Here is a 25,480-nt window from a genome sequence, read left to right on the forward strand (position 1 = left end):
TTGTTATATTGCTCTTTGTAAGGGGGAGGGGGGGATGTTCAGCAGTCGACCTCTCTGACCCATAATTCTGTCTTCTTTTTATTTTTAGAGCCAATAAACCTCACTGATCACCCAAACTAAATATCACTATTTGGGATCACTAAAAAGGTTAACAAGAACACAGTTAAAAAACAACAGCACTGCAAATGCCAGATGATGGATGCTTTTAAATTAACACGGTTATCTTGAATTCAAGTAATTTAACCGAAGGCTGAATTAATTAAGGATGGGCTCTTTATACACAAGTTAAGTTTCTATATTCAGATAAAGTTTAGACCCATGTTTCTGTTAACACTAGGGCTTAGTTTAACTCTGTTCACACCACAGGTTCACCCTTTATTAAAACATGGTGTCCTTTTTGTAACTATAAGTTATCTAAATGATCCCTGTGTTGTATATGAGGCAGGCATTTTCATATATTACTCCAGAATTCAGCAATCAGATATTTTGGGCTTTAATTGCTAACTGTTAGCATACTCACCTTTCTGGTACTGCAGCCAGAGCTGCTGCTGGGCCTTCTTGCTGGGGAAGTAAATGCTGCAGCTGAGCTCAGAGCCATACAGGGCTTCAGACACATAATGGCTGCCATATTGCTGAAGAAAAGCCAGCAGCTCGTCACGTGTGCTCTCTGTTGACAGTGTCTTCAGCACCTTAGAAAAGCCTAAAAAGCCAAGGACGAGATGAGTGAATTCTTGTCCAAATAGGTGAAAAGGATAGACTGGCCAGTCACAATATTAAAACTACCTGCCTAATATTGTATAGGTCCTTTTTGCGCAACCAAAGGAAGTCTGACCTGTCAAAGCATTAACTCTAAAAGGCCTTTAAAGGGGCTCTGAGGTACGACACACAAAGCAGATCCTTTAAGCCCTGTAAGCTGTGAGGTGCAAGGTTGGGTTTTTTTTCAGCACAAACCACATATGCTTTTAAAGCTCATGGCATTGTTACCTATTATAGGAACTACACAGTTGCAGAGAAGGGGCTGCATGGATTGCAACAACGCCTGGTGAGTGCTGCATGTCAAAGTAACATCCACATAATTGCCAGACCCAGAACACTGGCCAGAGCATCATTCTACCTGCCTCAGCTTGCTTTCCTGCTGTAGTGCATCTTGCTGCCATCTGTTCCCCACGCAAACAACGTGGGCGCACACACACACACACACACACACACACACACACACACACACACACACACACACACACACACACACACACACACACACACACACACACACACACACACTCCTCTGTCTACATGGACACCCCAGGCTACTGCCACTGCTCCATTGTTCAGTTCTAACACTCACATGTCCATTGTAGACACTTCAGCTGTAGACATTCTGAGCAGCCCGTGAGTATGCAGCCACACAAGCAGCAACCTTCACTGCAATGTGTTTTATGACACTTTTCTGTCATAGCCAGCATTAAGGTTTGCAGCAATTTGCGGACTCAGACCACACAGGATAGCCTTCACTCATCTCACATATTAATGAACCTTAGGCTGGTTCACTGGTTGTCCTTCCTTTAAACAATGCACGTGGGAAACACATGAGCCATGTTGTACATCCTCTGATCTGATGGTCTAGCTATCACAATTTAGTCCATGTCAACTTGCTCTGATTCTTACAATTGGCCATTTCTTTCCAAAAAATCTATGTTAAAACATTTTTTCTACTTGATGGCTAATATATCCCCCCATTTGACAGGTTCTATTAAAAATATAAAATATAATAAATATAAATATTTATTTCCAAATAACAACCTCAAAAGATATCTCAACTAATAGCTAGGTGATAGCATTGAAAACATGCTCTTATTCATCAGTTTCTTATATTCTGATGGCGGGTGATCAGAGTTTTATTATTCAGACACTGACCTGTAGCTAGGGTAATAGAGCTGAGTTTGACTTTGTACAGATTGCTGCGCACTCTCCACTGCTGAACCATAGGGTACCCAACAGCCTCGCTGAACTGGGCATCCCCTAAGGAAAAAAAATGTGAACAAACTGGTGAATTTAAGACAAAAAGATATCAAAAAGTTTACAGCTACAACAAATTTAAAACTAATTATAATTTTCAGAATTATGAAGACATACTGAAATTCAAAACAAATGAACAAATTAAATCTATCATTTCATTTGTACAGTTTATTGCACAACCATTGTTATCCATTACTGTCTTAACACCATTTATTATCCCAGCCCATATCCCAGCTGCTCCTGGATCAATGGTGATATATAGAGCAGCTTGAACTCCAATTGGATTGCTGACATTAGAAGTGGGAGCAATCTTGCCTTTCCCTGCAATTCAATTACCAAACTTTCACTTCAGTCTAGAACTAAATAGCCTCAAAAGTGAAGAGCAAGGGGGGAAAACAATAAACTGCTTACGGGAACCTTGATCCTGTGCCTTTGAAAGGCGTTTTACACCTGAGACATTCATGCACAGTGAAAAAGGGTAATTTTAGTTTGTGTGCATCTGTCCAATTGTTGTGAAAGCAGAACCCTCAGTGAAATATCTCAGGGGTCACTTTGGACCAAGTGCCAATTTAGCTAATGGAAGGATTAGGGAGCAGAGGTTCAAGACCAACATTTAAGTGAATCAGTCCCCCACAGAATAGGGTTGAAAATTAAATAAATACATAAATAAACAATATACACATTTTATAAACCCATATATTTAAATAGTGTTTATATATAGTTAGTGTGTTTTGGGGCATCTATATGTGTAATTTGCTCTGTATGTGCTCACATTTTAAGATATATAGGGGTATTGGCCTAGGGGTATAAAAGAGGATTTTGTGATCAAACCACACCTTCTTATATAATATTAGATGATCTTGTGCCCTGGATTTCACAAAACAGACGCAAATACAAAAGAATAATCTACATACTGAGATTTGTGGATTTGAATATTTCAATATAAATCTTTTGTATCTTCTTGATCCTGGGCCTTTCAAATAAGAAATTGTTGTGTGGGTGCTATATATATTTTTTAACTTTCTCAAGCAACAGGCTAAAATGGGATAACAGAAAGCTATTCCTAGCAAAAAGTGCAATAAATCCAATGCCTTTAAAAGAAAAGAGAGACACGAGAAGAAAACATATTCCCAAACTTCCTCAAATGTTCTCACCTGTGAGTAGCTGCAAGTTGGGCAGGGGCTCTGACAAGACTCCTCGACACTGTTCCTCTACCGGTAAAGGAATAACCATGAGACCATCAGCAAGCTGAGGAAAGTCCTTAATAAAATTATTGTCCCTGAGAAAGAAAAAGAAAGACAGAAAGAAAGAAACTTTAAGTATCTAAAGGAATCTAAAGGTTATGTTTAACAGTCAAGGAAGCAGCTGAACCTCATGAAAACTGACTGCAGCTCAAAGCATCTGCAATCCTGGCATGTTCCAGTACCTTGTCCAGCTGCTAGTGTCCTATATCATTCAACGATTGGGATTTGGGGATTTACTGTCTCGTGAGTTTCTTCCATGATAATATTTTATGTGCTTTTGGAAAAGGAGTTCTCTCCTCTCCTCCTCTATGCACAGGTAAAAATAAAGGTGTTCAGCTCATCGGTTCCTTATCTTAGATGTGATCAAAAAGTTCTGGGAACAGGGCCATAAAAATCAAAAACCCTTAAAGGATTTAAATTTGGCTTATCTCCAGTACAAGGTCATATTTTTTCTGCATGTCCAGACAGTTTCCAGTGCACCTTTTATCTTTAGAGCTCTCCTGGGAAGCCCCTACATTGGAGGACATCAAGCACATTTTCCAGACACAGACAAGTAACAGAGGACACAGTGGGACTTCCACAGAGATTTTAAAAATACCAGCTGCACTGAAAATAGTCCAAAGACGATGAGCTTAAACAGGAGGGTGGCCAAATATAAATCAGGTAAGGTTTTTGAATTTTTATGGACTTGTCCCCGTTAACTTTTTCATCTATTTTTTTGTGCACTGTACGTCATAGTGAAATGTTTAAACTATAAATGTAACAAGAATCTTTTTGCTTCTTTTTTTTTTTTTTTTAAATCTCAGTAATCTCTTTCACCTGTGAGTAGAGGAAATTCCTAGAAGGCCCTGCAAACAACAACAGAATGGGTGCAAAAGCAAAATATACGTGCAAATACAACATGTGAATGCATGACGCTTAGAGGCGCAGTAAAAGCCACAGTTGTGTCCACCACCTCGAGGGCAAAACAAAGAGCAGCAGGCGAAGGTAACAACATAAAAATCTTTTTCTCATTTTTGGTGAAGATGATAAGTACATGAAAAAAAATGATAATAACAACTGTCAATAGTACAGAAAGCCACTGAGGTCATAAATCATCTCCTTCTCCCTGCTGTTCGACACTTTAATAACGCCAGCTGGCGTTTAAAAATACCATTTAAAATGGCATTTATAAACACCATTCGATGTTTTAATATCACCAGCTGCCATGTATAAACGCCATTCTTGCCATTTGATATTACCGGCTGCTGTTAATAAACGCTGTTGCAAACAGCACTGGAGGACATACAAACACCTCTGTGCCAAGAGAGCAAACGTTAATAATATAATGCCAAAGCTGCTCGAAATTCGAGGCTAGCTAACATACGGTCCAAAGATGTGTCTGTCACGCTTTATCTTAAGGCCCAGACACAAAATTAATGTTTGGAATTGGTTTTTACTGGATGGCATTTTAAAATGTGACATGTTTCAAATAGTTTTGGCAAAGGAGGTTTAGTGTCTTACAGCAAGTTTCCTAGGCAGGTCTCTTTCGGTACAATTTTGCGTAGAGTCTGATAAAGTAACTCTAAGGTGTGACACAAATACTGAGGTTGAAAAAAAAACCCACGTAGACATAAGTACCAAAGACATGAGACAAGATGATTTCTGATTTTATGGCACTGAAACTGAAAATTCTGCCTCCAGTTCAAGTTTATGTTGACTTAATTAACTAACTTCTACTACTGCATAGTGGTTGCTAAACTTTAGAAAAGTAGAGAGCCAGCCTACATCCAAATACCCCCATCAGAAAACCTCTTGCTTTCTGTGGGGTTTGCAGTGCAAGACTGCCTACTGGCAATATTATTATTTGAAGAGCATAAAATGTGGAACTGCAAGGAGAATTAGATGAATTATGACCTTAAACAGTGACGTTTGTGGGTCGGAGGTTAGAAGATAAAGAACCACACACTATTCTATAGGGACAGGCAACAAAAAACATCCATAAATGCACACATTTTCAAAAACCTTTTTCCATTTTCATTGATCTGCTGATCTGCACCTCTATGATATTTTTCAATGGAAAAAAAAAATACTTGGGAAAAAATATCATTAAGCCTACATGTAGAGATATAAAACAGAAAATGCTGTGATGCATTTCTTTCAGTAGCTAGGCCATTGTGGTAGAACTGGAGGAGCCTTGGTTCATTTACTGTCAAAAAGATGGGTTGTCTTACTGCATCCTGAAAGCATGGAAGGCTGCAGCAACTTATTTCCTATAATCCACTTTTATAGGACCAAATCTCAGAGCTCAGACCTTGTGTGATAGAAACCCTAGGGCTTGGCTTGATTATTCTTGATATAAATTTTTTATCTTGCTTCTCTCTTTCTGTCCTACTCCTTTCTTTGTCTAATCACAAAGCCTGTTAGATGCAATCACTGCGAAAATGGAGGGGTGGAAGGAACAACTCAAGGGCAGAAAATGAGAACAAAGAGAGACAGAAGAGGTGTAAAGACTAACATAGTTTATTCTCAGAGAAAACATATCGATTGCTAAACTATATCAGTCAGTTTCATCCAGTGGCTCATGGGACCTAAGGTAAAGATCATGTATACCTTTTTGGATTTTCAAGCCCAAATTTGCGCTGCTCACTATATCCATTCAGATGGTTCAATGTACAGATGACCAAAACAAACAAACAAAAAAAGGTGGGATCAAGACTTTTAATGGACACCTGGATGGATATAAAAAGTTAAATGTTCTTAAACTTTCTTTTTCAAATTCCTTCCTTGAGGGAAAGACAAAAGGAACAGATGTCATACCAACCTCAAAGGTAGATTCTGGCATCTGCACAGGTAAGTAGGTGAGAAAGCAAATTCAGAACTGACAAAATGTCAGACTTCAATTTACCTGGTTTTAGCTTGACTGCAGTTTCTCGGACTGTGTTTATGTGTGTCTGTGTGTACGTGGCAGGAAAGAAACTTGAAACATTTATTCTGCTGACAGCTCATTACAAGAAGAGACATTTATTTGCAACGCTACAACCCAAACAAACCAGGGTGGTTAACAAGATGAGCCAGTTGCTTGTCATTCTAGAAGGATCATCTTCATCTTGCACAAATGGCTCCACTCATGGCACCACTGCTATGGCGAACTTATCTTACTTAAGACTGAAAAATTACATCTTATAAACTGACAGGCAGCTTATGCAACGAGCAACAGACCTAGCGACAAATGTGTGGATGCTAATGTGCGCGCCAGCTCACTGATGTTGCTTCCTGAGACTAAAATGAGATAAAGTCGAGATTAACGCTAATTGTTTCCTACACCTGTGCTTCTTTTTGTTGTTGCTGCGTCTGAACTTAAAATGCTTTCAGAAAAAGTCTACAGAGGACTGCAGAGGTGTGGACTCGAGTCACATGACTTGGACTCGAGTCAGACTCGAGTCATTAATTTTATGACTTTAGACTTGACTTGAAAAAATTTTCTAAGACTTGTGACTTGACTTGGACTTTTACACCAATGACCTGGGACTTGAATTGGACTTGAACCGGTTTACTTGAAAAGACTTGATATTTTACCCTAAATATAAAATTTAGCATGCATATTATATAGAGATTGAAAATGTGACGTCATTCACGGGTAAAACCGCAAAGGATTCTGGGAACTCGTGGCAAGAGGTACTAGCGCACGCAGGCTTTCAATTGAACTCAGTCACACAGCGATAAAAAGAAACACAAAAATGTCAAGAAGCCGTTGTATTATTAACTGCAATAGCCGGTCGCATGACAGCCACGGGAAGCCGACGGGTAAAGAGATCGGTTGTTATCGGATTACGTCGTTGAAGAGAAATTGTTCGAGCCATGTTTCCGAAGTAACAAAGACGCGACGGGTGGCCTGGATTGCAGCCATTCAAAGACCAATTATAACGTCCCAGAACCCTCCAGCTCACAGGTTAGTCTGCTCCAAGCATTTACACGAAGGTCAGTCTGCTGTTGTAGTTAATGCGTCATTTTCATAACATAATTGGTGATATAGGTTACAAGCAAGTCTGACGCTGAACAGAAATTGTGGCGCTATGCTCCTTTGTTTATTGTGCATAAATAGTGAATTGTCCTGACACAATATTGTGTTTCGCTTCTGTTATTATGGTACACTGACAAAAACATATACTTTTATTCACAGGATAAAACAGGTTTTTTGTATCACTAATTGCCCAGTACGATTACAGCATACAGTATTATTGTCACTGCTACATTTCTGTAATGCTACCAGAAATTATTTCCACTACTAATTAATTACCGTTGAGCTCAAAGGTCCTATTAATAAACGGTTAAGGAATGTGTATTTATGACGACGATTTGTGAGACTGGTAAACTTATGATATGTACGATGGTCTTTCGTTCTACACGGTACATTTCAAGGTCCTGCACCCATCCGTCGGTAAACTGTACCTGGGCTTGTTGCAGTGACCTGAAGTTACTAAACTTCATGAGTGTATGCACTCACTCCAAGAACCATATAATTATAAATATGCATATAAATATGCTAAGATGACATAGCTGACTTCATCTAACTAGCAAATGTTGTCCAGGCTACGTTGGTGATACAGTTTTTTTTAATATGTATGATATTTTTGTCATGCGATTTTAAAGCTGGTCCTACAACCGCATCCAAGAATAACATGCAGCTTATCTCAGAACTGTCGGTGAAAATTATTATTGGAGCTAGGTTTAATTGAGCTGCATTTTAAAGAGGTGCAATTTCACAATTTGTGTATATTTTCTAAGTTCACTATTTTGTCATGTGTTGAGAAAAACACAGATTTAAAAATTACATGGTCTAATATTTACATTTAGCATAACTGCAACATTATTTTTTCGTTTGTTTTTTTTAAAGACTCGAAAGGACTTGAAATTCAAAATTTCAGACTTGTGACTTGACTCGGACTTTTACACCAGTGACTTGAGACTCGACTCTGACTTGCCTGACATTACTTGAGACTTGACTTGAGACTTGAGGATAAAGACTTGAGACTTACTCGAGACTTGCAAAACAATGACTTGGTCCCACCTCTGGAGGACTGTAATAAAGCATCGACTATAACGGGCCTTAAACAACACAATGATTTCACTAATAAAGACTTTTTTTCACTGAGGACATTTTGACTTGCCACGCTTAGAAAAGCACAGGTGGAAATGAGTGACTGCTGATTTGCATTCAGCTGCTCTGGTTCAGAAGCTTGTTACAGTGTGTACAGACTCACCTGCCACTCTGTCAGGCTGTCATGGCTAACTGGGAAATTGGAACAGAACAGAGCTATCATTAATGCTATTTTTAACACACGTGCTGTCTGCTGCAAAGAAAAGTAATGAAAATAATAAAAATAATAAATGTTTCCTCGTCAGATTTCTAATAACATTACTGACATTCAAAATGTCAGCTACTCGGAAATAAAATACTAGACTGAATGTAGTCCATCTGATTACAAGAGCTCAGATTTCTTTTGTTTTTTCAGTAGAGGAACTTTAGAACTCACTAAAGTGAACTTAACATTACAAAGTACTTTGACTGACGCGCAAGTAAAATCTCCATATGTAAAATATGCCTGCTTGTTCAGGATTTTTAGCCAACTAAAGTTACATGACTCACATGCAGCTTTACTACTGCAAGCAACCCACCGCACACCAGACTACATATGTGAGTACGGGCTTGCTGAGGAAATGCTGGCAAAGTTGTATATTTACTCATGTTTCATTCAATACCCATGTGTCTTCATTAAGGGCAGTGGACACTAGACTCCCTTTTGGCCAACCAGGCCTTCTATCCTGCTTGAGTCTACAAATGGAAAATGCTTCCCATTTGAATGAGAATCTCCAAATTACAAGCGTATGAAATGAGTAAATAATTAAAATATATGGTCGAATAACATCTTTTTAAGACCATATATCTATCTACGAGACACTTTACATACAGATGTCCTTATTTATTTATTAATAGTAGAATCAGTGTCAACATTTAATAGTCCAACAGGATAAGTGGCTACAGCTAATTAATAGAGGGATAGCTGTTTTTCTTTTTGTGTCTTTGAATGTTCATCTTTCACCTAATTTCAGATGGCTGTGTCTATTTGTGCTTTCCCACATATGTTTGAGTGGGTATATTTATTTTGACTTTGTGACTGTGTAACTGATATTGAGTGGTACTTACGGAGAGATTGTTCAGGATAATTGGCTCTTGTGCAGTTTAGAATAGAAACCTCATTCCCACATCTAAACACTGATCAGCAAAGTTCAACCGCATTCACTTCATCTTAACTACAATGAGATTTGCCAACAATTCATTACCTCAGATTAAAGAATCGTATCAACAAGAATATACTTTAGGTTAACGATGCTTTTTAAAGCTGCAATTATTGGGAAAATCACATCAGTCCCTTCTTGTTCATTTTTGCTTTTTATGTTGAAGCACACCAGTATTGTACATGGGAGCTTTTGGTTGAATTGGAGGCTTACTCCAATGATTTCAAGTGCCCACTTTGACACTCAGAACTCCATTCTTATAATCAGCCAACCGGCTGCCCGCCAGTCATAAACCCACCATATGCTCCCATACGGTCCTTCTAAAGATGACTCAACCTGCCTTTGAAACAGCTTCCCTAACAATGACAGGACCTAACTGTTTCAGCAAATTGTAAACCTTGCAGGATGGTCTATTCCACTCATTTAGAAGCTGCTTTTCTGGACTGACGCAAGCACTAACAAAGACACCCTAATTCCCAGAGGAAATGAGTATTGAATATATATACAAATCCTTGGTGCTGAGCTCACAAAGGCTATAGCCTGATTATCAGTGTCTGTTCTAGCTCAGCTGCTAATTGAGCATGTGTAACCATTTTGGGTCAAAGCTGAAAGAGCACTTTAAAAATGCGTTTACAGGGCACACTCTGAATGGCCACTTCAAATCTTGCAAATCTTGCTTTCACCATTCCGAATAAACAAATGAAATCAATACACTAAAACTGATTTAGCAGGCATGTAAAACGGCATCATAAGCGAAGTCACATAAAGGCTTATCAAAGCATTTGAGATTTTTAGTATAAAAAAGACAAAAACATATTAAATGCCAGCTGCATTAAAAATGCTTGAAGATTTGATGAAAAAATGTTACACTTGCAGTGATAAGAGTGATAAGAGCAATTCCTGTGCATGTAAAAAGGAGTCTGGTATGGTATTTATTAACTATGGGATAGTTTATAAAAAATAAAAAAATAGTAAAAATAGCTAGAAAAAATACATTGCTGAGGTAAAGGCAAAAATATTTCCACATCCAAAGTTTAATATCAGTCTATTACTATTTAATAGTCAAGTTCCACTTATACTGTCCTGTGTAACGATCCAGCACTAAACCTCATCCTGCCACACTTTAATGACCACTTACAGAGAAACACTGGAGTAGAAAAAGTGCTACATACTCTGTTTATGCATTTGTGAACGTCAAATAGTCTGAGCTCTGTACTGTAATAATCAATAAACACTGTATAGATGAAAAACTATTAGGAAAAGGAGGAAAAAACACAATAATAATTTTTGCCACTAGAGGATGCTCTGTCTCTGTGTGAAAGCAAGAGACAGATATCTAGTGGTATGACCCAATGTACATAGTTTAAGTATTTATGTGTTTTTGTCCCTGCACATTATTGAGTAGTCTGCAGGAAACTTTATTCTAATGTGCTGAACATTAACATAATATAGTATGTATAAATAGTATAAACAGCTTCTTCAGCAGTCGTTTTCAGCAGTAATAACCAGTTGTACGCATTATCGTCACATTACACAAAACACTGCCATATGTGAAAGTACAGGTATTTGTAAGTATGTAAGATTCACAAAAATGCAGGATTTGAGGGGTCACAGTGCTGGTTCTGATCTTCTGGACTGCAGTTCAGAACTAAAAAAAAGTAAAAAATGAGAAAAGAAGAGTTCGACCTGAGAAAGGGTTGACGAGTCGTGACAGGGCAGTGATGGTCACTTTACCACAGAGAAGGAAGAGATGTTAGAGCAGGGGGGTTGGTAGAATTGCAGGCTAACAACAGTCTTTTGATCTCTATGTAAGCAGCCACTGGGTGCCAGCACAGTTCAGATAGGGGGAGGGTTGTGTTGGAGGATTTATGGAAGCTAGGGACAAGTAGGGCTGCAGTATACTGGGTAAGCTGAAAGGGTGTCAAAGTGGATGAAAGAACACCAGGAAGGAAAAAGGAAAATACCTTTACCTGACGTATAGCAGGAAAGAGTGATTTATTTGCTTGACAAAAGGAACATTTTAATTTTCATATTAAAAAAATCCAACAAAAAACAAAACGCAAACACAAGAAGCAAGATGCACGTCACCAGGTCTTGTGTCTGAGTCTGATATTTACTGGAAGTAGAAGAAAATTAATAAAACCAACCAAAGAAAAGACTTGCACTGGTTTTTCTAAGACAACTCTCTACATGAACATCATCTCTTGTTGCTAGTGTTTTGATAGTGTTTAAGATACACAGTTGGGTCAATAGGCTTTTTGGACAATAACAAAGCTTCTGTATTTTATACATAGTCTCCCATTTTCAGAAGTTTAAAAGTAATTGGACAATTGACTGATAAAACGTTTCATGGCCAGATGAAGCCTCTTCATTCATTATTGCACGGGAAATTAAGCAGATAAAATCTTGAATCAATTCTAAGTCTTGAACTTGCATCTTGTAGCTTTTCAATGGAACTTTCAATGTAAGGTCCATAGAGATGTCAAGGCAAATAAAAGAGGTGATCATTAGGCTGAAAACCCCAAATAAACCTATCAGTGAGATTGAAAAAACTTTAGGCATGTATGGCTGCCCAATGCAATGGGTCATTACTGTTTATTAATGATGTGGCTACTCAAAGAAATTGCAGGGTAAATTTGGAAGTGCACATGGCTGTGTACTCTGCTCCCATTCAGCCAAATGCAAAACTGATCGGGCACTGCTTCACAGTGTAAATGGATAAAGACCCAAAGCACACTGTGAAAGCAACTCAAGAGTTTCTCAAGCAAAGAAATGGGGTATTCTTCAACAGCCAAGTCAGTCACCTGCTCTCAAGTCAAGTCAATTTTATTTATATAGCACATTTTGAAACAAGAAGAAGTTGACCCAAAGTGCCTTCCAAACCATTAGAGCATGCTTTTCAGTTACTGAAGACAAAATTGAATCCAGAAAGACAGAAATAAAATTCACTAAAGGCCTAGGAGAAGAAGAAGAAGAAGCACAATATTTGGTGATGTCCAGCTGTTTTAGATTTCAGGCGGTCATTTAGTTGATGAAGTATTAAAAACAATCTTTATGTTTAAAATGATGGTAGTTTGTTCAATTAATGTTGAACACGTAAAAATGTATAAAACACCTGAACCCTAAAACAATTAACAATGAATGCTTTTGATAAAAATCTAAAATTTATTTACTGTGGCCTGACAGAAAGATGGTCCTGGACATCATGTGCTTACGTGGCTTCACTCTGAGTATATTAGGTTAACTGGTGAGTCTAAATTGGCCGTAGGAATGAATGCGAGCATGAATGGTTATGTCTTTATTTGTGTTAGCCCTGTGTTAGACTGACAGTCTGTCCAGACTGTATGCTGCGTTTGGGATCGGGTCGAGTTCCCCGGTGACCTAAATAAGTTTAAGCAGAAGAAAATGGCTGGATGCATAGATAGTTGGATGGACTTCATACACAACTTCACATCTAGTTTTTGTGGTGGTATAAAGATGCAAAATTACCAAAAAATGTAATTTTTCAAAAACTTATGGACCTAATTGCACAACATGCAACTGCCACTGGACAATACAAGTTGTGCTCATGTGGCATGGTCTCGCAATTTCTCTCACCATTCTCAGTGTTTTTGTTGTAAATAAAGAGAGTCTGAAAACAACTGACAGAAAATATGACATCCAGCATAACACAGCATGCTTGTAATTTCTATGGCTGCCATGCTGTTTGGATTTATCCATAAATGGGATAATTACCTCGTGCCTGAAAGAGGAGTGTGAAACGAATGGCATTCCAAACAAAAGAAGAAGCCTCTTGTTCGAAACAATTGTCTCTGCCACAAAATACACTTTAGTATGACAATATGCAAAAAAGTCAACTGTACAACAAGACTGAAAACAGCAGCTAGCCTCTTCAGTGTCGATCCAAAGTCATTATATATCACCATGCAGAGGTTTTGTAGCATGGGGCAGACACCCCACGCTGCTGTTCATTTGATTTAATAGAATAGCCTACCTTTACTGTGGATAGAGTAATCCATGTAACTTACTGCAAGATAGTTTTTAGCCACTCTTTTAATAATATAGAAAAGATGGAGGATGTTTCATTCATTGCTAAATGAACATAGCTGAATTATGCCAGTACATCATATAACTTCTGAATTAAAATTTTTATGTATCCTCTCACAGTATCAATCAACCTTTCTCTTTTCCAACCTGTTCCCTACCACTGCTTTGAAAACGCCGTCACATTTGCCCTTGAGAACCATATCCGCCAATTTGTTGAAATGCACAATCAAAGATTTATGAAAGCTGGGTATGTAGACAATCCAATTGCATGTAATATGCTTAACAGCTGTAATATCTGTTATTTGAATAAACACTTGCTGCGAGTGGGCCAGACAGATGAGTCATAACAAAGATAAAGCACCCAGCGTCACTAAGGGCACAGGCCCCGGATGAAAAATTAAACAGTTATTAAGGGGCAATATCAAAAAAGGCCAATTTGTAGTGTAATAAAACAATCAGAGATGTTTATCTTGAGAGTTGTGTAACAATCTCTTATTACATCTGCAGCCACAGCTCAGTTGATAAATGATTCCACTGAGGGGAGGAGATGTGGTGACTTGTCATGGCCAATATTGATTAAGCTGGGGAGTTGATGCTGTGAATGAAGCAGCCTTGAAGTAGAGTGGAGTTTGTGTGAGTGTACGTGAGTGATTGTATGTATTTGTTTGTGTAGGTAATTACGTATATGCAGCCACATGCTGAGGCTGGTGACAACAAAAAGTGTTACCAGTGAGTCCAAAATGGCACCAGTCAGTGTTTTTTGTCACTCTCGCTTCCCTTCAGTCACACACACTCACACACAGCAGCAAGCACAGTTATATGTAGGCACGACACATAACCGCTCATCCTCCCTTTCATTCCCCTGAGTCGTGTATACAACTGAAATACAATGAGTGCGCATAGATTTTTTTTTCTTTTTGTACCTTGATATCTCTGTTGGCCTGCTTTAGGAAATTGTAGAAATGAACTCTGGTGGCCAGGATCATTACCATAGAGATGAAACTCGGCAATGCAGAGTGAGGGGGCATACAGGCCAGTTAAGTGTGGAACTGATTAGAGCCACCACAGCTTTTCTAATTTTATATTACTTGCACTTTCTCACTTGCTACAAACCTCCCCCATTTGTGTCTATCCATTGTAGCAAACATCTGCCTCTCTATCTCCCTTACTCTTTCAGTCTCCTTTTTTTTCTTTTCACTTTTACTCCAACATGGACACCGCAGTTTTACAAGGAAGCCAAACCAGCAATTAAAAATTCTGTTCCTGACAGACTTTCATGTCATCACCCTGAATGCAGAAAAACACTTCTGAGCATTTGATTAGAGGACAAGAGACTACAACAGGAGGTTATCTTTTCTTACTTGGCACAGCAATCAAGCAACAGAGCAGTTTGGCTATTTTCTTTTTTGACACGCTAACAAGAAAAAAGACACAACAAATTCTTTATTTTCTGTCCTTTTGATAAAGACAGCGAAATAATCTGACTAGCTCTTAAAACTTTACATGACCCTGGGACTTTGAGCTGAAAAACAGGGAGTCTTAGTTCAATAAAACAAGCTCTGAAACTCACTTAAAAGACCTTGAGGCACACGTATTCACTTCTATAGGTTATTTAAGCACCAAAACTAAACTCGACATGATTTTTTTCTACCAAAAGAAGGTCAGCTTTTATAAACATCTGCTTCATTTTCTTCTGTTCTGGTACATAAAAATACACAGATGGCAAGTCTCATCACAATTTTTCCACAATCTCATCATCTCGTATTTTATTAACAGTAATGGGGCAAGACAGCAAGGCGGTTTTTGCATTCTTTTGTTGTTCAGTGTAATTACAAAGCAAGATGACTGACATCAAGACCTGATTAAAAGCTATTATATTATCTGCTATTCTGTCATTCATATGTTTGTGATTGATATAACTAACTGAAGTGAACCATTTTTTTGTAGTAGGCATCTTGAAAGCTAGGCTCTGGAAATCACATCACAGGAGTGGTAATTAACTCCTTTATAGTTCAGCCTCGCAGGGGTGAGTATGGGTGAATACTCAATGAAGTAAATTTCATATAGATGAATAAAAGTGGCCCTGTGGGTAGGTAAAAGAGGGAACCTGGATGTGTCACCTCAAGGATCACAGACTGGTTTTTGGAACGTGAAATGTCACCTCACTAGCAGGGAAGCAACCTGAGCTAGTGCAAGAGGTGGAGCTCTACTGAGATGGGCTAGATTCTTTTTCTGTAATGGCCGAGGAGGAGAATTGCTGGTATGGGGATACTCACAAGCCCCCTGCTGAGTGCTGTTTTCCCCAGAGAGCAATTTGTACAAATTCGAGTTGTTGTCTGTGAATATGTGATAAATAGCAGTTCAGAATACCCAGCTTTTGGGGAGTCTTCGGATGGGGTCATGGAAGGAATTCTGGCTGGGGAACCATAGTTCTCTTGGGAGGCTTGCATACTCATGTAGTTATGGATAAGGACACCTGGAGAAGGGTAATTGGCAGGAACAGCCTACATGATGTAAACCATTGTGGTGTTATGTTCCTGGACTTCTGTGCTAGGTATGTATGATTGACTTTGTTGTTGTATTATATGATCTAATGCCATGTCTTGAACATTTGGTTGAAAATAGCAAAAAAGCTGTCAGGCAATATGATTATAAGGTCATCGATGCCTCTCATAGCACCAATCTGAGGACCTGTTGGTGGACACCAGTGGTGAGGTAAGCTGTCAGGCTGAAGAAGGAAGCTTCCCAGGCTTGGTTGGCCCAGGGGTCTCCTGCAGCAGATGGACATCGGAGAGCCAAAAAGGTTGTGGTTTTGAAAAACTCAGGAGTGGGAGAGGGCCATGGAGGAGGATTTTTGGCAGCATTTAAAGACATTTTGGCAAGCTGTACAGTGACTTAGCATGGGGAAGCTGGGCATGGCTCAACGTGTTGGTTGGGGAGCAGAACCGCTGACATAGATATTGTGGGACCTAGGAAAGAGCACTTTGAGGAACTCCCAAACCCAGCCAAAAAATCCCTATGTGAAGTAAGGCCGAGCCTGAAGATGCTGGGAAAACTCACGAGTTACACAGGTCCCTAAGGTAGTTGAGAAGCGACCCCATAGTAAAGCACCAGGCATAGACGATTTGGCCCAGAGATGTTATAGGCTCTGACATTGTGGGGCTGCCTTGGTTAACACACTTCTTAACTGTTTCATGGAGGTCTGGTACAGTGTCTGTGAAGTGGAGGTCTGGAGCAGTGGGAGTACAGGGTTCTGAGCCATCAGTGTAATCAAAAATCAAGCATGTTTTCAGTGAGTGTTGGACTCCATCTGTGGATCATCAGAAGAAATGCAGGTGTTTTCCCTGACTGACATGATGAAGGGACAGTTGAGTCGAAAGACAAAGCTTTCAAGTTACCAGCCCATTTACATCCCAACCCTTATCATGAAATCTGGGTAATGACCATAGGGTGATGTGGATTTTCGGAATTGCTGCTCCTACATGCTGAGAGGAACCTGCTAAGGTAGTTTGGGTTAGAATGTCTAGGGGGTGTCCTTGGATGTTATTTGGGCATGGACAACTGAGTTAAGACTATGGCAAAGACCTGGAATCTGTTGGTGAGATTATTTATCTGATCTGGCTTTGAAAAAACCTGGAGGAACTGAAAAGTGTAGTTGGGGAGAAGAAGTCCTGGAATACCCTGGTTAGTCTGCTGCAACCACAACCTGACAGATAAGCGGATTGATGGACAGATTGATGGTTAGATGGCAAGATGGGTAAAATTGGAAAAAAAAAGAAGCTTGAAACTGGTATCTATTTATGAGTTGATATTAATAAATAATTTATGACTAGAATGTTTACAGCACCAGCCTGCAGTCAGAATGATGGAGAGAAAGGAGAGTTAAAAAAGATAGCCTTGTAGAGGGGGCATTAAGTTACACACAGTTCACTACTATTACAGTATTTTATTATTCAATCATAAAAACATTTCCCCACCAATTTCTGCGTAGCCCATCTATAGCCATAGAAGGAGAACAAATGTCAAGGGCTATGTTTTGCTTCATTGAGCACATGCAGCGCTATTGCATGCACACTGAAATATGATTAATTTCCACGCTTTAGTTAATGCACGGTCATGTTATACAGGTGTACAGTTATACATCGTATACAGAAAGAACCAGCATAGCATCTTTTGATGCATGGCCATGATGAAACCCTGACGATGTTTGGCCTGATCTACTGCACTGACATATTATTGTTCTGTCTATGCGTAGATGAATAAATGATGTGTTTTAAATGTACAGGGTGGGCCATTTATATGGATACACCGTAATAACATGGAAATGGTTGGTGATATTAAAGTCCTGTTTGTGGCACATTCTTGAGAAAAACACTTCAGCTGTTGATGCAGTGACTTACTTACTAGCAAAGCAGTGGTTTGCTTACATTTATGTATTAAAATTTTTTATTTGACATATATTTATATATAGAAAAGAATATGTTTTAGAACCTTGGAAAATACTTAACTGAATTTTTCATTTTCAATTATTGTACAAGTAATTTAGATGTGCACAAATTATTCTTTGATCATGGAGTCAGTATGGCATAACCCACAAATTTCCTGAAGCAGGAACTAGAACAGAGAAAAAATGACTAACAATAAAAGGGATCTGAATGCTTTTGAGCGATTATGGATATATTGTGTTATTATTATTATATTGTATTCTTATTATTATACTTTTATTAAGAGGACCTAACAAAAACACGATGACATGAGCTTATGAAGGAAAAGAGGACTATAAGTCATATGTTGTTTTAGGGGGTCTACCAGAATATATGTATATATTTTTTAAACACATACTTTAGGTTAAAATAAAGCAGCACCTCTTTTTATCCTCTGGCTTTAAGGGACACCTGCCAAAAGTCCAGTCTTATTCTGAATATAGCCTTCTATGAGCTGTCAGATAACAAAACCCTGGTGTTCAACCCTACATGTTTGAATGTGAATTGGACCCAGAACAAAGAGAGTCTTTATTCATCTGCCAAAACAAGAGTCCAGGTAAAGGCTAAAGCCTTGATGGGTGTATGTTTTAGTGCTAGGCATCTGCCTGCCAGCTAAATTATGTTAATTCCATCTTACCTTATTTTGTGAACCTTGACAGAGAGGTAATAAATGGGCAAGGTAAGAACATTCTAGGGTATTTGCTTTCACCGTAAATGGTCACCCTGAGTCCCAGTCTAGATGTTTTTTCATTTTTTTCATTTTTACAAACAAAGAAGCTCATCAGTTTCAGACGATCTTATAGACTCTAAAAGTTTTGATCATTCCCAACGTCAAACCTGTGGGCATGATGTTCAAAGCTTAAGGGAATGTTAGTTAACTGTGTGAAATGTTAACACAAAAGTAATTCCAGTGATTGTGGAGACATAAAAGAGTAATCCAACAGGATTTTAGTTTCTCTGATGCCGGGAGTACATAAAGACTGCTCTTGTCACAACATTTGATGTACTTTACTCATGGCCTAGATACTGAAAGTTGGCAGAAGCTTCAGATGTGTGCCAAACTATACTATATACCACTAGAAAAGTGTTATGAAATTGTGTTACTCAGTGACGTAGATTTCTAAAAGGGGTGAAAATCTAAAAAGTTGAAAATGTAGTGCTTCCTCTGTGAGACATTAACTTTAAGTGTTGACTATGTGATTTGGAACTTTTCAGATATTTCACAAAGATTAAAAAAAAGAAGAAGAAAAAGAGGCCAGACTGTTTGTACATGTACATTGTGGATAAACCTCTGGTCTTTATGGGGGAAACTGATGTGAGACTGGCTTATTAAAAAAAAACTGCTGCTGGCTGTGCTTTAACCGCCTTGAAATCAGTTATCATCTGCACTTTGTGTGGAAACAGAGCTAACCTTAGCAAATAACTCTGATTTATCATTGTAACAAACACGTCCTCTTCTTAACTACCTTGGCCAACATGTGTGATGTACGAATCTTATAAAAAGACTTTTGGCATATCAGCAAGGAGAGCTTTTGGTTAAAATCACCATGTCTAAATTAATAAACATCCAAGTTGAACAACTGCAGGCTCCACCAGCACTCAGTTTAGCATCAATGAGAAATTATTTGGTTGAATGATTATACAAAGTATACCAGCTGTTTTGTTAATACACCACCTAAATGTAACACTTAAAAACCTCCTGTAGATATTAACAGTTAACCACATCACATCGCGCTGAAGCCTTTGAATTAAACTGTGATTCTTTTTTTCATACACTATATTGCCAAAAGCTCCCATGATGATACTACAGTCATACTGTTGTATAGAATATGATGCATTACAGTAAATTAAACAATCTAAAGAAGCATTTAAAGTGCAGCAGTATAATTGATCCATATAATACTGATTGTGAGCATTTTTTTGGCAGAATAATTGCCTTTACTTTTGATACTTTATGCACACTTTGCCAGTAACACAGTTTTATGTGTAGTGTGGTGTTTCCATGGTGGTTTATTACTTTTGCTAAAGCAATGCTTCTTTAAAAATGTCTCTACCTCTGTTGTAATTGTCAGCTAATAGTAAATAATAATTTTAATGCTAACTATAGAAGTAATAATATTTTACAATCCTGAGCTGGGGATAGGATCGGGAAGTTGAAATATCCTGGAGGAGTACAGCAAGCTGCAGAAGGCTGTCAACACATATATAAAAACAAAAGACAAGCATGACATAATTGGTATTCTTTAATCTGGTCCAATTAATCTCATCTGTTTTTCTTTTTTGCCATGTCTACCTTTCTGTATAAATTGCTGCACATCAGAGCCACACCTTGCAAAATGAGTGCTCCATGTACTTCTACTCTCCCACATGATTTGTCTACATCTGTATGAGATGTTTGACTACTTTATTACATCATGCACAAAGCAGCATTTGGTGCACTACCCCCACCCCCTGCCCCAGCATTTCTCTCGCAGTTACTCTTTCCTAGTGTTTCGCTAAGTTTTGATTGGCTTTACTGTTTTGATTAAACTTTTTTTTTTCTAAACACATATTGCTCCCTTTACCAACCCCCCCCCCCTCTCTCCCCCCATCCCTGCTTTCTGCAGCCAAACAGCAGGTAGTCGGATACAAGCCTCTCTAACATTAGTTGATATTAGGCTAGGGTCTATTAGGTCCTGCCTCGCCATGTGAGTTACTGCACAGAGAGTGAGTGCCTTGGGAACAATCACACTCACAAACACCGGCGCACTGACTCACACAAGCAAACACATGCCCACACAAAGTTAAATCCAAACCCACACAAATGTTTGAGCACTGCACACAAAGCCCTCGCAATCTCCCAGACATGCTCACTTTATGTGCACTCAGTCATAAAGATGGAGGAATCACTGAGGCTTTAAGAACCTCCTCTTACCCTTACGCTTCCTCTTTTGCTAAACTCGGTCTGCTAAGGTGCCATGGTGTAAATAAGACTCAAACTTTCCAGAAAATCAACTGGAGCAATGTGAGGAAAAAATATCCCTTTTTGGTCATTCTTGCTTTTTCATTTTCATTTTCATTTTTTAAGTTTAATATCCAAATTATTGAATAAAATTGAATGACTAAATACTTATGTATCCTGTATACTTTCAAAAATGATACCCATCAATTTGCAGAATTAAAAGAAATAATGAATTGCATATGCTTTATGGCTATGTACAAGCTAAAGCAACATGGCTGTTTAATGTAGAGATAAAACCACATTTATAGCAGACGGGTATTAAAATAATAAAAACAGGACTTGAGCAAACAGATTGTGGAAGCTAACGGAGATGAAAATATTTAATAAAATGAGTTCACAAGAAAGAGCCTAATATTTACAACAAATAACCTAACCTTTTAAATCCCATTCACATTGAATATCGAAACAGCAGTCTGTGTGCATTAGTGTATGACATATAAACACAGGGCTTTGTCTCGACACTTTAATGTAATCAAGTATTTTGTGAGGCTGCTGTTGTACAATTGCGTTGGGTTGTATTTTTTTCATGTAAAAATAGATTAGAATTAGAATTAGATAGAACTTTATTAATCCCTCGGGTGGGTTCCTCTGGGAAATTCGATTTCCAAAAAAGCACAGCACCGACAGAAGTTACAGAGTTATACACACACACATATATATAAATACAGAGACAATATAAATAAAATATACGAAGGGGATAAATAGAATAAATAGGAATAAAAATAAAAATAAAAATACAAGTGAAAAGGCTGTTTTCAGCTTTTTTCACAGCTTGCTTGAGATCCTAGAAGAGGCCTTTGAATGTTGCCAAACTGTACTGACTGCATTTACACCTGGCTGCGATCCAACCACCTCCAGACATCACATACATTTCAGTTTCTATTGCCATACACTTTATCTGCAATTTACAATGCATTAGCAAACAACCACAATGCATTTGGGTCTAAATGGAGTCTTCATACTCCCAAAACTGTTAAATCCCACACTTCCCATTTATGCACCTAAATGGGATATTTGGAAAAGTCTATACTTGCCTTGCAAACATCCACGTTTCAAATGGCATGACACCAGTTTGTAATGGATTAGGTAATGGCTTTCTATAATAAATGCATAGACTGTGATTGCAAATAACACAGATAGCACTGATGGCGTTGTAAGAAGATATCTCAGCTAGAGAAAACTCCACACAAATACATACAAAATAATATAGAGCTTTTTTGAAATTTTAAGTGACACAACAACTATGACCTTCACGAATAAAAATAGTAGAAAGACTAATACAATACACCATACTGTCCTACATCTCAGTGTCGCAAGCTGTGGTAGCATTTATTTGTTTTCTCATGAGCCAGACACATTAAATTGGTATGAAATCTGTCGAAACAACCAAATGTTTGAATACAACAAAGATGCCAACCGATCTAGTAAGTAAAAATAATTATGCATGGAGATATATGACTATCTGAATATTTAAGTAAATAAACATAAGTACTTTAACGCCAGGATGTCACACACACACATAACTCTGTATGAGTTCACAATTCTGCCACGCACACCCACACACATATGTGCACAGGCAATAGTAAAGAGATAAACACTATGCTGAGAATTTAAGAAAGAAGGAGCAGGCACATATTTTGGAAGAGAATTAGGAAGCATCCCATCAACCTTGAGCAGCTTAACCCTTCACCTCAGCAGTCTGTCTCAGTGTCTCATGGCTACTCATTATATGGGAAGAAACTGCCTTGTAATGTTTGTTGACTCAACCCCCCAGTAGACGCTACCCTGTGTGCACAAAGGAGATAATTACTGAAAATTACTGAGGAACATGGAAATGTAGTTGTTTTTATGCCTGAGAGCTTTGTGGGCTCCTGGATTCACAAATTATTCATGTTGTGGTATCGTCTTCGCCTGAGAGGTGAGCAGTGATGACGACTTCTAGCAGAGTACCTATCAAAAGTGGTTTTGCCTGTTTCTTCTTTTCGGTATCTTTTCCCTTTTTTGCAAAAAACCCCATTATGCATCAACGTGACAAGAGTGACAGCATCACCTTAACAAAGCAAGTGGAGCTCATTTCTTCTCTCTCTCAATCATTGCTCGTCTTTTGTCACAACCCAAACGTTTTACTGCATTTACCATGAGGCATTCTCACTCTGCCAACTATTAAGGAAAAAACACGCGAGCAATATGATATGCTTAAATGAAATGCTAAAATCAGTTAACTAGAGTCAGTTAACAGGTCTATAGAGAGCTGTGGGGTCAGGTTCCTGTGTTAATGCACTCTCAATCACCTATGATCATGTGGCAGTTCATGAAAAAAGGTGTTTTTTGAGGCAAGAAAAGGAGTGTAAACTTTGAAATGCCAGGAGGATAATCTGCCGCTGCTCATTACATGGTGTTGTGAAAACAGTAGTGTGGATATTCTTCTTTGGATCAGATTTGAATCTGTTTTGTATTCTGTATCATTTCTAAAAAAAATAGCATGCCTGCTTTAGAGGTTCAAAGTTGTGAGGCTGTGAGGCTCACCCTATCCCATTTGCTCTTTTAATGTATGATTCGAGTTGTTAATTGGTACTTAGTGATTGCAGTGGTGTATCAATGTATATATGTACGAGTCTGGCTCTCTCCTATTTGGATGCTGCCTGCTGCTTTCTTATTCTAAATTTACAGGACTAGGGTGTGCGTGTGTGTTCATACATTCACATTTACCCTTCATGCAGTCCTGTATCATAAAATGAGGCAAACTCAATTTTAAATGAACAACAACACATGACATATTATACTTAGTACACCCCATCATTTTAATAGCTTGTATAACGGCTTCTAACTTGAAGTGTACTGAAACAATCTGAAGGTTCTTTATCAGTGTCTCACATCGTTAAGGAGGAATTTTACCCCTCTTGTCTTTACAAAAGAAGCTTTGTAGGCATTCACTGAGGTCTGGATTTAGACTTGGTTCTTTTCTTCTTCAGCCATTCTGTTGTAGACCTGCTTTTATCCTCGGGTTCATTGTCCTAGAATACTTTGGTATTTACTTTAAGGTGCCCAAGTCCAGTAGCTGCAAAGCAAGCCTAACTCATCACTCAACCAACATGCTTAACAGTGAGGATGAGGTGTGTAGGTTCTTAGTTATCCAGGTCATGTTAGTCTTCTGTGCTTAAAAAAAAAGGCAACTGGACTTCTTCAAGTTTACCTCTCATCCAAGAGGTTGGAGGTGAATGAAAGGTGGAGAGTCCCAGGTATTTAACCCCTAGTGGGGTTTGTTCCCTGTGGACGTGACCCTGAGTGTTGTTGACCTACTACTGATCTTGTGAGTCATCACATGATCCTCAAGAGCATGAGCCTCGTCCTTTTGGTGGAGGTGTCAGCTGAGTCTTGGCTTTTCAATGTTGGGCCATGTGTTTGTGGAGTGGAGTGTTTTCAGTAAACGTGGTCCTCTGCATCATGGCCAAACATCACTGATTTGATCTTGTCTAGCCAAAGGACATCGCTCCTAAGCTTTGCTGCCATGTTCTTTTTAGAGAGAAGGGCTTTTTGCTGGCATCCCCACTAAAAGAGTCATACTTGTTCATGCTTTTTTTGTAAATGTACTGTCATGAACTTTAACATTTAACATGTTTACTGAGGCTCATATAGCCTGAGTAGTTTGGGTGCAGCATTAGAATTAGTTTTTCTGAGCATTACACGGTCTGACCTTGGGGTAAATTTGCCGGGACATTAACTTGTGGGAAGACTGGCAACTGTTTTAAGTGTCTTCCAGTTCTGAAAAATCTCTCTCACTACAGCGTGATGGACTTCAACATTTTTTAAATGGAAAATTATCTTATATGACTTCCCAGACGAGTTAAATTTTCCACAGTTTTCTGCCTTTTGTTTTAGGTTTTGTTAAATAAATAATGATACGCTGTAATAGGCCATGCTTTGTAATTCATCTGAGATTGTATTTACCTAGCACCTGCTTAGGACTAGATTACACTTAAGTCCTGATATGTAAGCCATTAGAATCAAAAGTGAGTGTACTTTCTTTGCACCATGGCTCTACAGTCATCTTTTCAGGCATGGGCTTGACACTGATGTACCAATTAGTGGCAGGATGTCATTATGGTGCATGTAAGTGCACAATTAAGTAAATAGAAAGGATGCAATCTTAGGATAAGTTTTGGCCTTTAGCCTGCATTCATTGTCAGGTTCCTGGATGAAACTGTAAAAAATATAATCAATCTTTTTGGGCCAGATTTCTTTTCCACAACGTTTTATACTTTCACATCCACATTTACGCATGTAATGAATGAATGCTTGAATGACATCGTAATATTGTGTTACAGTTCTGTAATTTACAGCAATATGCAAAAATCACTCCCCGGGCTTACCTCAACATCCTGTGAAAAAGCAAAGTGTGATCAATATAA

The 25,480-nt window shown here is 38.5% G+C and overlaps 1 protein-coding gene across 1 annotated transcript in view; it reads right to left on the reverse strand.

Moving 5' to 3' along the window:
• Window positions 1–25,480, reverse strand: part of astn2 (astrotactin 2) — a 297,382-nt gene that overhangs the window by 74,308 nt on the left and 197,594 nt on the right. Inside the window, exons 14-16 of the mRNA XM_085359806.1 lie at window positions 3,171–3,295; window positions 1,915–2,019; window positions 521–700 (exon numbers count right to left, since the gene is read on the reverse strand). Coding sequence (XP_085215932.1) covers window positions 521–700; window positions 1,915–2,019; window positions 3,171–3,295 — 410 coding nt within the window. The remainder of the gene's footprint in view (window positions 1–520; window positions 701–1,914; window positions 2,020–3,170; window positions 3,296–25,480) is intronic.

Source organism: Diplotaxodon limnothrissa, linkage group LG7 (assembly GCF_057381915.1).
Source record: "Diplotaxodon limnothrissa isolate DT_005_m linkage group LG7, D_limnothrissa_male_GT1.1, whole genome shotgun sequence".
NCBI classification, from domain to species: Eukaryota; Metazoa; Chordata; class Actinopteri; order Cichliformes; family Cichlidae; genus Diplotaxodon; species Diplotaxodon limnothrissa.